We start from the raw sequence: 14,372 nt of genomic DNA on the forward strand, positions 1-14,372 counted from the left end.
TTAGATTGTAATAGAACTCTGGTTCGGCAAGAAATTTGATAATCAATGCGATTTTAAGAAAAGTCTATTTACATCACAGCATTTATCTTTTTTTCTCTTGCCTGGTCCCAAAACCATTACCTACTTTACAAGGTCGAGTCAGGGTGAACATGTTGCGATAGAGATGAGGAAGACTCTGACGATTGGAAGAAGAGGCAAACGGCAGAGATATCATCCATTGCAATTCCACGTCTCTTTCTATTCCAAGCCTTAACCGCTTGCTGTACCAGTCGTTTAGCTGCCTTTGGCCGGTCAGCGGTCGAGGAAACAATGTCTATGGCCTCTTGGTTTGATATCACATCCCATACCTTGAATATTTCAAGTTAAATGACTTTGCTAATAATAAACAAACAAAATTAAATTAAAAAGCTCATTTAAATGTTCTTACCCCATCAGTGGCCAAGATTACAAACTGGTCTCTAATGGATATATGCCTTTGCGTGACTTCAGGCACTGAGACCAATCCGTACTCTTTGATGCAATAGTCTCCGAATGCTCTTGACATTGCGAGTCCTGGATACTCCTCTTCTGGTTGCCATACACGGTGGACTCCTGGCTCGTCCTGGAGGCAGAACACTCGGCCGTTGCATCCGATTATACGCTCTTCCTCCTCTGTTTTCAAAACAGAGTAAAAAACAGAATTTGAAAGAAAAAGATTCAGAACTGCTTCAGCAAAATGAAGTGAGATTTACATGATCTAATAATGATTATGGAACTAACGGGGAAGATTTGGTTTGAAATCTACGGTGAGCTGAACCGCGACCAAGCTTCCTTCATCTGAAACCGTGGCCAATACGGCACGTGAATCCCCAACGTTTGCTATATAAATAACTTCACCCTGCAGCAAGAAAACCATTTAAGCAACGAACAAAGCATCCTTCTAATGATCTTGAAAGTCTCTTTACCTGTCTCACAACGGTTAAAGCGGTTGTGCCGCTGTTGAAAGAATCAATCTTTCGGTGATGCTCAAGCTCCCGATCAACAGCTTCACAAGTTTTGAGGTATGCGTATTTCCATATGGCGAACCGCTGAAGCTTTTTATCGGATTCGTCTAGGTCTGCTTCGGGTTCTGCTAGTGCGGTCTGAGAAAGCGTCTCTTTCCAGTTGCAGAGCAAAGATATAGGCATTGAGTTTCTGACTTGTTTAGAGACAAAGTGTCCCCAAGGACCGTGTCCATCAAATATCCCACAGAAGATCATGTCTTCTTGACATCCAAATCCCTATTTACGAATCAAGAATATGATTCAAAGGAGCATTCAAAACAAGCTAGCTTTCTAGAGATAGCTTGAAGTAGAAGTAAGTGTACCTCCCAGACGATGGCACAGTCCTGATTAACGCCTTTCTCACCGCGTCTAGAGAAAACAGAAGCCAAGTTATTAGATCCATCTGCATTAATGCAACCAGAGGATCTAAGAATCAGGTCCTTCTTCTTCGCCTCTCTCGCCATTTCATCTGCTGCTTCCTTGGCGTAGCTTTTACCGTTCTTGTTCTTGGCTTTCTTGATTGAGAAGGATCTAGCTAAGCCGTTGAACATGGAGGAGAGATGTCCCATTTTCTTCCAAAAGGTGAAAGTATCATACGATCTTGAACCCTATGAATGATAATATACATAGAGTTTGAGAGAGTTGCATTAAAACAAAGAGCAAGAGGGAGTTAAAATATAATATCAAAGTAGGAAAATTTTCTTCAAAGATTCTTTTTCCCGGGGGAAAAAACAATATGAGTAATTTAAAACAGTTTTAAGGACAAAAAAAAGATTGTAAGAGAGAATATTCATGTCTGACATGGACTTCCATTAACACGAGCTCTATACATTCCTCTAGAGTTATAAACAAAATTATAACTTGTACGTAACAGAGATGGAGAGAATAATAATGGATCTGATCTGAACTTGAAGCCAAATCGAGTTTTCTCTTTTAAGTAGAGATAACTTATTGATATAGAAATCATGTTACGAGATTTGGAGATTTTCTCTTTTTTACTTTTCCGGGAAAATAAGCAATAAAAACCTTCGTATAATTTATTAAACAATCTGAAAATTGGAAAACTAATATTTTTGGTATTTTTTTGGCCAAATTTTTCTGTTCCTTGTGAAACAAAATTGCCAACGAATCCACTAGATTTGTCGTTTGTACAAAAATGAAATAAGAACCTTGAAATGAAAGAGTAAAAGCTCTTTATAAAGTAAAAATAAAATAATCTGTTCTTTCGATCCAAATTCAGAACTAAAGATACTGAAAAAATTAATGAAAGATTGAAAAAGCCTGAAACAATTTTCTCTCGTATACAAAATTCAGAGATTAAAAAAAAATTAACATTTCGAATTGCACCAAAGGTTTTCAAAAAGTAAATCAAGAACGTAAACAGTTAGTAATAAGTGACAGTAATAATACACACCAGGGAGAGGGAGAGAGATGGCGTAATGCTGCTAAAGGAATCAAAGGAAGAGGAGTGAAGACCGGGTAGATGACCTAAGCTCGGAGAAATTGCGTAGCACCCTAACCGGAGAGGAAGCTAATGGAGTAGAGAAAGAAAGAGAGACTCACAAAATCAGAAATCACAACCCATTTAATGCTCCAAAAGATTCAAGAAAAAAAAAATCAAATGGAGAGAGAGATTACTGGACCCCTTTCATTTTTTTCTTGCGGCAAGATAGAGGCAGAGCTGTCTTTGGTCGTTAGTGGGTTATCTATCCTAAATTCCTAATGCAATTATTGGTTAGAAAATAAATTATTTGTACAGTATGTGAAAACAAAGAATTTGAAAGTAAATTTTACTGCTCGTCTGGTACTAGTAAATAGTGATGGCATGTGACAAAATGATCCGACCCAAAATGTATGATGCGAAAACAATTTATAAAAAAAAAATATAAATTTGAAAAGTTAGGTAATTTGTATAAATAGCGCACTTAATTAAAAAAAAAAAAAAAAAAAGCCNTTCTTGCGGCAAGATAGAGGCAGAGCTGTCTTTGGTCGTTAGTGGGTTATCTATCCTAAATTCCTAATGCAATTATTGGTTAGAAAATAAATTATTTGTACAGTATGTGAAAACAAAGAATTTGAAAGTAAATTTTACTGCTCGTCTGGTACTAGTAAACAGTAATGGCATGTGACAAAATAATCCGACCCAAAATGTATGATACGAAAACAATTTATAAAAAAAAATTATAAATTTGAAAAGTTAGGTAATTTGTATAAATAGCGCACTTAAATAAATAAAAAAGTCCAAAATGGCTACAGGTTTGGTAAAAGCAAAAGTCAATAACGAATCTATAAGGACTGTTTCGTGCAAAGGATGTTATATAACCATCTTTGAGTTTTTTGGTTAAGAAAAATAGAATTCTATCTTTGAGTTGTAAAAAAAAAAAAAAAGAAGATAATTGAGTTAATTAATTTTGCAAAAATTAATTAGTTAAGTAGTAGTCTAGTAGATAACAATCAATCCAATAGATTTCCACGTAAGTAACCTGTATAAGATCATATCGTTTTCTTTTAAAAAACTTTGGTAAGTTTAATAATGCAAAAAAAAGATAAATTCCGTAATGGGTAAAAAAGTAGTACAGAAAGGAAATGGCTTTGGCCCTTGAGCATGCAAACTGAATAAAGTTCCGTAGATCGTAGCCATACACGTTTAACATAAGGATTCTAAAATAAGAAAAAAAGAAACGTTACAAGCTCCACGTTTGCATATATACCAACCTCGAAACTATGAAAACTTAAACCAAATTTTGAGATTTTAACATAAATCAAACACTACGGTCTCTACATCTCATGAATACCGAAACTAACAAATATTTAGGTAGATTTGGCATTAGCATCTAACCCTACGAAAAAGAAAAAAAAAATGCTCTAGCTAGACTCTCTAGTATCAAAATAATTCCATTAAAAATGTTAACCCGAATCGAAAACAGTTTATTAGCAATAATAAGACGCCGTGACGAAACTGTACTAGACGAAGCCTTTCCCCACAAGAGAATGTAGTCAGTGGGAGCCAATGCGATGACTGTTTATGACCCTCGCATGTGAATATGTTAGTCTTCTCATGGGAACCCACACTGACCTTTTTTCTTTGGATCAAATCGGTTGATGTTTGATGTGTCGGCAACGACGGTGGAAAAACCAAAATCTTTGCATTGACTCAATTATTTGCGAAGTTCGAACTAATAGACATTAATTCAATTTCGCGAGAGACCATATTCCATATTATTTAACGTGATGTAGACCATATGACACGTGGCGGACCAAAGGATCTAGAGGAGAACTTTCGGTTTGAGGGCCAGGCTAGGTCATGTCCCAAATATTAGGGGAGAGAGGTTCACAGTCATATTTTTTGGTTAGAAAAAAGTTGAGATTGGCAATTAAACCACGTGAGAACGACATTGATTAAGTTCGGTCCTTGTGGGGTCTGGTCTCATAGCGAGCACAATCTAAAAAAAAAGGATCATACCATTCTTCTGACTGACGCGTGGGGTGACCCAGCAATCACATGTGGGACGGTGCACAAGATAAAGACGCTTTTTGTGAGTTTGTGTGCCGTGGCCTCCCTCTCTCCCACTCCCAAGTCTCAAACAACATGACTATTTTTGCAATTTCTTGTTTTTGTTTTTATGGGTTTTTGTTTTTGACAATATTGGAAGTGTTTTTTTGTTTCTTTTATTTCAAGAAGACATAATTTGAGCTAAGAATAATAATTAATGATCATTGTACTTGTGACGACTTGGACTAAGGAAAATTCAAAAAGTAGGATGAATCTGGTATTGAGTGGCTTTCAATTGGTTGGCTGTAAGAAAATGAAAACTGCTTACGATCCAGTTGATATCTAGAAGTAGTATGATTTACAATTACAATCATTACAAGACGATCATCTTTTTGTCCATTATCGTTTCTTTTTTTAATATAGAAAAATTGAATTAGTAGCGCATTATCTTCCTAACATTAGGATTAAGATCAACTGAAGCAATGATTGGTCGTGCCACCCCAAAAATGATTATGTATGAAAGAATAACAAGTGACAATCAAGTGTATATAATTAATAGGAAAAGTAGGAAAATAATAAAACTTTGGAGTATTAAAAAAGGCTTTAACTGTTACTGTTATCTCGGAAAATATAAGTCCTCACACTAGTTTCATTTAATTACAGATTTCTTCTTAAATTGAGCCTAAAAGAGTATGACGAGAAACTTTGATACTGTAATTAAAACAAATTGGGCCATAATGGAGGCCCATGATATTATAAACGTGAAAGCTGCTCGACGTCATGGTTTTCTGATAGGAGAAGTTTGATCGTGTACCGGATTGTTTCAAAACCGGTTGACTGAAGCTATATGGTTTTAATTAAACGGGTCGGGTTTGCCCATCTTCTCATTCAAGAAGGACCAAATCGACCCTTCTTCTTCGACCTTGTATCATCCATCAACTGAATCAAACAAAACAAGTTCTGTAATTTTTTCCCCTGTTCGAATCTCTATCATTCCGAACTTGAAGATGCCGTCCGAATCTCTAAGCCTTGTCGGATTCTCTCCGACGTCTCCGATCAGTGAAGGTGAGGAAGAAGAAGATCTTTTGAGGTAAGCATTCCAGAGAAAACCCCCAGCTTCAATCTCATGGAGTTGATCCTCTCATAAAGGTTGGTGATTTCACTGTGTTTCGTATGGTAATGATTCACTTAGAACGATTCTTCAAGTTTTGTGGAGCGTTCACTTAGAATTCAGTTTAGGCTTTTCCAAATGTTCAATTGTTTGTTTGTTTTCTATTGGTCCGGTGCTGCAAAAAATCCAATAGGAAAAATCTCAATCTTTAATCCAATGGTGCGTCCAATTTATATTGTTGCAATTAGATGTGGTGATGATCGGATCATCAAGTTATGCATTCCATGGGGTTATGTCCTCTACTGTGACATTAAAATATAATTTCATCTACTTTCTGCAGTTTTGATGTAGTAGGGCAGTTTCAATACCTCTCTCAGTTCTTGTCCATGTATTAGGAAACAGAGTTTTCAATTACATAGATAGAAGCATCAAAGTTGACTAAACAGAGCTGTTAAAACTAGTTTTAAACAATAAAAAGCCCACTACAAACAGAGTAAATTTGTTTTGTTGGGCTTACACGTGAATAGATTGTGACTTTGTGTATCGATTTTGATCTAACGACATGGTATTCTTGCTAAAAGTAGCATAAGTTTGTTGGTATGTTGGATCTTAAAAGCAGTGATCGCATTTAGAGATAAGTTTATTTATGACAGAGCATATGAAAAAGGTTTGTTGTGATTCAGAGAGAAACAAAACAAAGTACTAAAGCTAAACCGATCCACATATAAAACTGAAAAGTGGACATATTTGTTGCGTTCTCCCCCAAAGCTTCTTCTTTGCTATGTAGTGTTACTGATTGCGATTGGGTTGCTTCATTGTCTTCTTCGGCTTGGATTTAATAAGGCTATACAAATACATATAACTTTTTTCGTTAGTTACATTATAATATATATACATACACAATAGTTTTTTTGTTCTTTCAAATTTAGAATATTACCTCTTTTTTAAGCGGTGTAGACCTTGTGGTGCTTCTTCTTCTTCTGCTTCTGTGTTTGTTTCGTTGAAAATGGTTCATGAACCACTGTGGTTTGTAGCAAACCAAGATGTATCCAATCATCAATCCAAAGGCAATACCAGGTCCTAGTCCTATTGCAGCTGCTAGCCAACTGAACATCATCTCTTCGTCTTCTTCCTCTGACTCCGGCTGTTCATGTTCTTGTGGTGTTGGTGCATGGATATCAACACAAACTTCGTCAAGTGAAGGGCCATAAAGTCCGGGATTGTCCTCGAAAGAAGAGCATTTTTGCCTACGAAACTGAGTTCCCCCTGGTACTAGACCTCCAAGCTGGTTGTGAGAGAAGTTCATGTATGCAAGGTACGAGAGGTTCCCTAGTTCTTGTGGAATTGCTCCTGAAAGCTTGTTTCGAGAAACGTCCAGTGACTCTAGCTCTCTCAGGTTCCCCATAGATGATGGGATATGGCCGGTGAAATCATTGCTTGACAAGTTAAGAACTTGAAGCTCTTTTAATAAACCGATAGATTTTGGAATCTCTCCTTCAAATTTGTTTTCAGAAAAGTCGAGAGCTGTGTAGATTTTTAGGATACGTACCAGCTCCATCTCAACACCTTTGTTCGTCAAAACCATTGAATCATGGTAATAGCCTGATCCCAAGTATTTTTCATTAAATCGATCTTCATCTTTTTCAAGAGACGACATTGCAGTCCAGTCTACAAAGCAATCTGATGGCAATGTTCCATTGAACTGATTACGGGATATGTCCATGATTCGCAACTTAGGAAACCGAGTCTGGTGTATCCGCCCGTGAAATGCATTGGAGCGTAAGACAAGAACATGCAGCTTTTTTAGTGAACTCAACCAGAACGGAAACGTGTCTTTGATTCTGTTTCTTTCCACATTTAGAACTTCAAGAGTAGAGAAATGGATCAAAGATCTTGGAAGCTTTCCCTCCAGTTCGTTATGACTCACATCAAGCGACCTTAAACTTTTAATTATATTCTTTGGAAGACTTCCACTTAGACGATTCCGACGTAGGTTTAGATCTGATAGAGTACTCATGAATTTTCCCATGCAACGAGGTATTGAACCACTGAAGTCGTTGTTAGATAAATCGAGAATGATTAGAGAGCGTAACGAGCATATGAAAGATGGAATATCTCCACTGAAATTGTTGTTGGAGCCTAACAAGTGCTTCATAGATGGTTTCGAGGCAAATGATTTTTCAGGTTTCGTTGATCTTTCGAAACCGATGAAATTGTTGTTGGAAATATACATGTACTCCAACTGTAGTAGTAACCAGCTAGGCACTTGGCCTTTGATTTTGTTGTTGGAAATGTCTAACGTCCTCATTTGGCGTTGCATTCTTAAGACCTCCGGAAACTCGGTGATACCACATCTTGACAAGTTCAAAGAGACTATCAATTGCGAAGGATGGTCAGGAACTGAACTTTTGTTTGTGACTAAAACATGGTTACCTGAGAGATCCAATGAGATGAGCATCTTGAAAGTTGATAAGACTGCATTCAAGTCAATTGTAGTGGTGGTGTTTGAATGGGATAGGTAAAGATTTCCAAGCAACTTGAGATGCGAGAGGATATTAAAGTCAACTGGGCCTTGGATGTTGAAATGGGAAAGGTCAAGTGTCCTAAGGTTGACTAATCTAGAGATAGATCTAGGGATTGGACCTCTCAAGTTGTTACCGCCAAGTTGTAACACTAGTAAATTAGACGGTGAAGATATATTCCCAAACTCAAGAGTCCCGCTGAATTGGTTATTTTCCAAAAAAATAAGAGTTATAAAAGGAAGGGTGAAGAGAGAAGAAGGGATGGTTCCAACGAAATTGTTTCCATTTGCCGAAAAGGACTCCAAGATGGAGAGTGAAGTGAGGTTAGGAGGAAGGGTGCCTGTGAACTGATTGTGAAAGAGTGATAACTCAGACAACATTGTAAGATTGATTAGTCCAAGTGGGAGGTTACCACTTAACTTATTATTATCAACACGTAAGATAGACAACTGGTTCAAACTCCCAAAAGAAGATGGGATTTCACCAACAAAATTGTTAGTAGAAAGGTCGAGAAAAGTGAGATACGACAGATTTCCAAGTGAAGATGGGATTTCACCAACAAGATTGTTACCATAGAGGCGTAGAGAGGTGAGGTGAAAAAGGTTTCCAAGTGAAGAAGGAATCAAACCACTGAAGTAGTTTCCAGAAAGGTAGAGAGAGGTGAGTTGAGAAAGGTTTCCAAACGAAGATGGGATTTGACCACTCAAATGATTATATGAAAGGTCTAGAGTGGTTAGAAAAGGAAAGTTTTGAAGCATAGAAAGATTACTATTGGAATGAAACCAGCCATGGAGGCAGCTGCACATAAGGTCTAGCTCGATTACTTCCCCGGACTTAGCATCGCAAGTAATACCTTCCCAACGACAACAGTCGCTGCTATTCCCCCATGAATTCGTCTTCGGAGGACCTGGACAACCAAAACAAGGCTTCTTAATATTAAACTTGTTCTTGAACTCAAGAAGTGCATCCCTTTGTTTAGGATGACATAAGTTTCTATTAGTAACAGCAAAAACATCTCGAGAATTATAAAAGAACAAGAAGTGAGAAAAAAAGAAAAAAGTAACAGGAATGAGACTCATTGACTGTATCAAATATGAATATAATGAAAGAGGGAAAAGGGAATTTGTGATGGTAACATGGTTTCATGCCAATCTCTTTATATACATAAGAATAGACTGTCAACTTAACTCCACAAAGATAAATCCACTCAGCTTGTCATTCTACCAAAGTCTTCTTGACGTCGGACAGAAAGGGCAAAAGGTCTTTGTCTTGAATGTAGGTTTTTGTGTTATTAGTGGAAAAGTCATACTGTACTGTATGTTGTTTGTCGAAACCATATTATAACCAAACATATTCCACAAAATATAGAAAATACCAAAAATTCAAACATTCCAATCACAAAGAGAGAAACATCGATTCTGCAGCTTGATCAAATTTTAGGGAGGAGGTTAGAGTTAAAAGAAGAGCATATACTTTGCAAAACCAAAAAAGTCAGTAGAGGTTACTGACTTGCAGCAAGTGAACATCTTCTATAATATTAATTAACCTATGCATGTTGAGAATTCGGTTTTGATTATAATTGCCGACATATTAATTTCAACACTTCCATCATTTTTACAAAAAAAAAAATACAAAACACAGAAAATTGCAAATTGTTCTAAAGCAATCTCCCCACCTAGCAGTCTAGCACTACCTCCCAAAACGTATGGTCCATAAAATGTCTTCGTCTTTTTTTTTTGTAGGTTGCTTTCTTTGCCGACGTCTTTTTTTGAGAGATAACGTGGAACTTTGAAGTTTCAAACATATTGGGCCGTAATGGAGGCCTATGATATATATTTTTTGTTAAGAGGCCAATGATATTATAAGCCTAAAAAACTGCTTCACGTCATATAGTTCTGGTAGGAGAAATTTGATCGTACCGGAGCGTTCCAGACCGGTTGAACCAAGCTATGGTTTTTTAATTAAGGGTTATTTTTAATTAACGGATACAATTTCGGGTCGGGTTTGCCCATCTTCTCATTCCAGAAGGACCAAAACCCTTCTTCTTCTCCCCTGTATCAAAAACAAGTTCTGTAAAATTTTCCCCTGTTCGAATCTCTATCATTCCGACCTTGAAGATGAACTCAATCGCCGTCCGAATCTCCAAGCCTTGTCTGATTCTCTCCGACGTCTTCGATCAATGAAGGTGTGGAAGAAGAAGATCTTTTGAGTTAAGCATTCCAGAGAAACCCCAACTTCAATCTCAAGGAGTTGAGTTAGTTTTTCCATAAAGGTTGGTGATTTCACTGTGTTTCATAGAGTAATGATTCGCTTAGAACGCTTCTTCAAGTTTTTTGGAGCATTCACTTAGAATTCAGTTTAGCCTTTTCCAAGTGTTACAATTGTTTGTTTGTTGTTTTCTTCTTCGATTAACGCATTCAATAATTTGAGGTAATGTTAGAGCAATCTCCGTTGCAGAAGATCCTAAAGAATGGATGATCAGTCATGATCAGGCAGTATGTTTTGTTTGATCAGATGCTTCTAGGTGCAACTAATCCAGCCAAAGTCAGCTCAGTGGCATAGTGTTTCAGTGCACAACCAAGTGTTTGGCTCTTGCGCGTGTAATCAACCAAGCATCCATTGCAGCTCATCGGCTTTATGTTGAAGGGTATATAAATATTAGACCAGCAGTGAATTGAAGACTATTCTTGTGTTCATAATGATGGTATGCATAATACATATATCCCTTTTTAGTCTCTTCTGCTTATATTGTTTGATCTATGATCATCTGTTTGTTGTTGACTTATGCTCTGGTTATGTGAAAAGTTCATCTTCCGAGCAAATTTGATTCGTTGGGCTTAGACGTGATTAGATTGTGACTTTGTGTTATTGTGTATCGATTTTGATCTAACGACTTGGTTTCCTTGCTAAAAGTAGCATAAGTTTGTTGGTTTGTTGGATCTTAAAAGCAGCGATCGCATTTAGAAATAAGTTTATTTATGAGACAGAACAGATGAAAAAGGTTTGTTGTTATTCAGAGAGAAACAGAACACAGTTTTAAAGCTAAACCAATCCACATATAAAACTAAAACTGGACATATTTGTTGTGTTCTCCCTAAGTTTCTTCTTTGCTTTGTAGTGTTACTGATTGTGATTGGGTTACTTCATTGTCTTCTTCTGCTTGGATTTAATAAGGCTATACAAACACATATATAAATTATTTCGTTAGTTACTTTATAATAATATACATATACACATAGTTTTTCTATTTTTTCAAATTCAGAATGTTACCTCTTTTTTAAGCGGTGTAGACCTTGTGGTGCTTCTTCTTCTGCTTCTGTGTTTCTTTCGTTGAAAAGGGTTCGTGACCCACTGTGGTTTGTAGCAAACCAAAATGTATCCAATAGTCAATCCAAAGGCAATACCAGGTCCTAATCCTATTGCAGCTGCTATCCAACTGAACATCATCTCTTCGTCTTCTTCCTCTAACTCCGGCTGTTCATGTTGTTGTGGTGTTGGTGCATGAATATCTACACAAACTTCATCAAGTGAAGGACCATAAAGTCCAAGATTTTCCTTGAAAGAAGAGCATTTTTGCCTACGAAACTGAGTTCCCCCTGGTACTAGACCTCCAAGCTGGTTGTGAGAGAAGTTCATGTAGGCAAGGTACGAGAGGTTCCCTAGTTCTTGTGGAATTGCTCCTGAAAGCTTGTTTTGAGAAACGTCCAGTGACTCTAGCTCTCTCAGGTTCCCCATAGATGATGGGATGTGGCCGGTGAAACCATTGCTTGACAAGTTAAGAACATGAAGCTCTTTTAATAGACCGATGGATCTTGGAATCTCTCCTTCAAATCTGTTTTCAGAAAAGTCGAGAGCTGTGTAGATTTTAAGGATACGTACCAGCTCCATCTCAACACCTTTGTTCGTCAAAACCATTGAATCATGGTAGTATCGGAAAGAATCTCCCAAGTACTTTTCTTTAGATCGATCTTCGTTTCCACCAAGTGATGTCATAGCATTCCAGTTCACAAAGTAGTTTGACGGCAAAGTTCCATTGAAGTGATTACGAGATAAGTCGATGATTCGCAAAGTACGAAAGGAGGCATGATGTATCGGTCCGTGAAATGCATTGGAGCGTAAGACAAGAACTTGTAGTTTTTTAAGAGAAGACAACCATGACGGAAACGTGTCGTTGAGTCTGTTGTTTTCCACATTCAGAACTTCAAGAGTAGAGAGATGGATGAAAGATCTAGGAAGTTTTCCCACCAGTTGGTTATGACCGACGTCAAGTGACCTTAGACTTTTAAATATATTCTTTGGAAGACCTCCACCAAGACGGTTCTGACGAAGGTTTAGAAACAAAAGAGTACTCTTGAGATTTCCCATACAATGAGGGATGGAACCATTGAGGTTATTGTCAGATAAATCAAGAGTGATTAGAGAGCGCAAAGCGCATATGAAAGAAGGAATATTTCCTGTGAAATTGTTTTTGGAGCCAACCAAGTACTGCATAGATGGTTTGGTGGTGATAAGTTCCGTTGATCCTTCAAAACCACTAAAAGTGTTGTTGGAAAGATCCACGAATATCAAATTTGGTAGAGTCCATAGCCAGCCAGGGACTTGACCTTTGATTTTGTTGTTGGAAATGTCTAGATTGGTCAAATTGTCTTGGCTCCTTAAGAGTTCCGGGAACTTAGTGATGCCGCATCCTGACAAGTACAACTGACTAATCATTTGATGGTGATGTGCAATTGAAGTTTTGGTTGTAGCTGAAACATGGTTGCCTGAGAGATCCATTGAATAGATTGAGTTGAGCTGCGAGGATAAGAGTGCATTCAAGTCAATCGTTGTAGTGGTGTTCAAATGAGATAAGTTAAGAAGTAGGAGCGACTTCAGATTCATGAAGATACTAAAATCAACCGGGCCTTGGGTGTTGAGATAAGAAAGGTCGAGGTCCTGAAGGTTTATAAAGTTGGAAATAGATCTTGGGATTGGCCCTATGAAGTTGTTATTGCTAATGTCTAACACTGTTAGTGTAGTAGATGGTGAAGATATATTCCCAAAGTCAAGAACGCCGTTGAGTTGGTTATTTCTCAAATTAACAGACGTCAAAGAAGGAATAGTGAAGAGAGACGAAGGGAGAGATCCAGTAAAAGCGTTGCCCCATGCCTCAAAGTACTCCAAGTTAGAGAGTAAGCTTATGTTAGAAGGAAGCGTTCCCGTGAACAGATTGCGGGAGAGTGATAAGTCCGACAGCTTTGTCAGATTGAGTAAAGGAAGGGGGAAGGTACCAGTAAGTTCATTGGAATCAACGTTTAAGTAGGTCAACTGGTTCATATTGCCAAAATATGGCATCTGACCAACGAACTCATTACCAGAAAGGTCGAGAAAAGTGAGGTGTGAAAGATTTCCGAGCGAAGAAGGGATCGAACCACTGAAATAATTTTTAGAAAGGTCGAGAGTGGTGAGATGAGAAAATTTTTCAATAGAAGATGGGATATGGCCACTGAAATAATTATATGAAAGGTCGAAAGTGGTTAGAAAACGAAGATTTTGAACTTTAAAGAGACTGGTATTAGAATGAAACCGGCCTTGGAGGCAACCACGACTAAGGTCTAGCTCGATCACTTCCCCGGACTTGGGATTGCACGTAATACCTTCCCAATAACAACAGTCACTGTGATTGGCCCATGACTCTGCCTTCAGAGGAAGAGCGCCGTCAGAACAAGGCTTCTTGATCTCAAACTCCTTCTTGAGCTCCAAAAGTGCATCCCTCTGTTCGGGATGACACAAGTGTTCAGTAGGAACCCCAAACACATCTCGAAAATTAAAAATGAATAAGAAGATCAGAGAAAACAGAGTAAAAGGAACGATGATAGTCGTGGAGTTCCAAGAGCCTTTCATTAAACTAATGAAAAGAAAAAGCAGAGAAAAAAATGGAACTGAGGGTAACATTGGTTTATATGCACATCTCTTTATTTATACATAATAATAGACTAGTCGACAAACGTAAATTCACTCTTTGTCTTCTTTCCAAGTCTTCTTTACGTTGGATACAGAGAGAGTCAAAGTCTTTGTGATTTGTTTACACATTAACCATGTTGAGAATTCGATGTGATTTGGTATTACACTCAACGACATATGACATATCAGTTTCAGTTTCGATCATTCAACCTTTATATAAAAATACCAGAAAAAAAGAAAAGAAAAGTACAGCAATGTTGTCTCCACTCTCCTCCACTAAA

General features: G+C 37.6%; 3 protein-coding genes and 1 long non-coding RNA gene across 6 annotated transcripts; 1 reads left to right on the forward strand and 3 right to left on the reverse strand.

The window, feature by feature from the left end:
• On the reverse strand, window positions 23-2,752 carry LOC104744705 (probable protein phosphatase 2C 34). 2 transcript variants are annotated; one of them, XM_010465793.2, is made up of 7 exons: window positions 2,666-2,752; window positions 2,437-2,553; window positions 1,346-1,630; window positions 945-1,259; window positions 760-877; window positions 428-651; window positions 23-347 (listed from the first exon to the last, which is right to left on the reverse strand). In XM_010465793.2, exons 1-7 carry the CDS (start codon window positions 2,672-2,674, stop codon window positions 126-128), a joined length of 1,290 nt encoding a protein of 429 aa, XP_010464095.1. In that variant the 5' UTR covers window positions 2,675-2,752; the 3' UTR covers window positions 23-125. The 2 variants fall into 2 exon arrangements, with proteins under 2 accessions (XP_010464095.1, XP_010464096.1); XM_010465794.2 differs by having other exon boundaries at window positions 2,661-2,695.
• On the forward strand, window positions 5,202-11,009 carry LOC104744709. The gene is made up of 3 exons (XR_760673.1): window positions 5,202-5,664; window positions 9,891-10,420; window positions 10,606-11,009. It is a non-coding gene; the product is annotated as an uncharacterized LOC104744709 (long non-coding RNA).
• On the reverse strand, window positions 6,234-9,268 carry LOC104744708 (receptor-like protein 12). Of its 2 annotated transcripts, none has more exons than XM_010465796.2 (2): window positions 6,586-9,268; window positions 6,234-6,470 (listed from the first exon to the last, which is right to left on the reverse strand). In XM_010465796.2, exons 1-2 carry the CDS (start codon window positions 9,225-9,227, stop codon window positions 6,416-6,418), a joined length of 2,697 nt encoding a protein of 898 aa, XP_010464098.1. In that variant the 5' UTR covers window positions 9,228-9,268; the 3' UTR covers window positions 6,234-6,415. The 2 variants fall into 2 exon arrangements, with proteins under 2 accessions (XP_010464098.1, XP_019092880.1); XM_019237335.1 differs by having other exon boundaries at window positions 6,564-9,268.
• Window positions 11,140-14,240, reverse strand: LOC104744707 (receptor-like protein 12). Its single transcript, XM_010465795.2, has 2 exons — window positions 11,419-14,240; window positions 11,140-11,323 (listed from the first exon to the last, which is right to left on the reverse strand). The coding sequence occupies exons 1-2, from the start codon at window positions 14,080-14,082 to the stop codon at window positions 11,315-11,317; spliced, it is 2,673 nt and encodes an 890-aa protein (XP_010464097.1). The 5' UTR covers window positions 14,083-14,240; the 3' UTR covers window positions 11,140-11,314.

This window comes from Camelina sativa, chromosome 15, assembly GCF_000633955.1.
Source record: "Camelina sativa cultivar DH55 chromosome 15, Cs, whole genome shotgun sequence".
NCBI classification, from domain to species: Eukaryota; Viridiplantae; Streptophyta; class Magnoliopsida; order Brassicales; family Brassicaceae; genus Camelina; species Camelina sativa.

Coding starts and splice junctions, on each gene's coding strand:
- LOC104744705 (XM_010465793.2), bottom strand. Junction 878..944: donor CTTTAACCGTTGTGAGACAG/GTAAAGAGACTT, acceptor TTCTTGCTGCAG/GGTGAAGTTATTTATATAGC. Junction 652..759: donor TTTCAAACCAAATCTTCCCC/GTTAGTTCCATA, acceptor TTTTGAAAACAG/AGGAGGAAGAGCGTATAATC.
- LOC104744708 (XM_010465796.2), bottom strand. CDS start 9,227: ATGAGTCTCATTCCTGTTACTTTTTTCTTTTTTTCTCACTTCTTGTTC. Junction 6,471..6,585: donor AGAAGAAGAAGCACCACAAG/GTCTACACCGCT, acceptor GTATTTGTATAG/CCTTATTAAATCCAAGCCGA.
- LOC104744707 (XM_010465795.2), bottom strand. CDS start 14,082: ATGTTACCCTCAGTTCCATTTTTTTCTCTGCTTTTTCTTTTCATTAGT.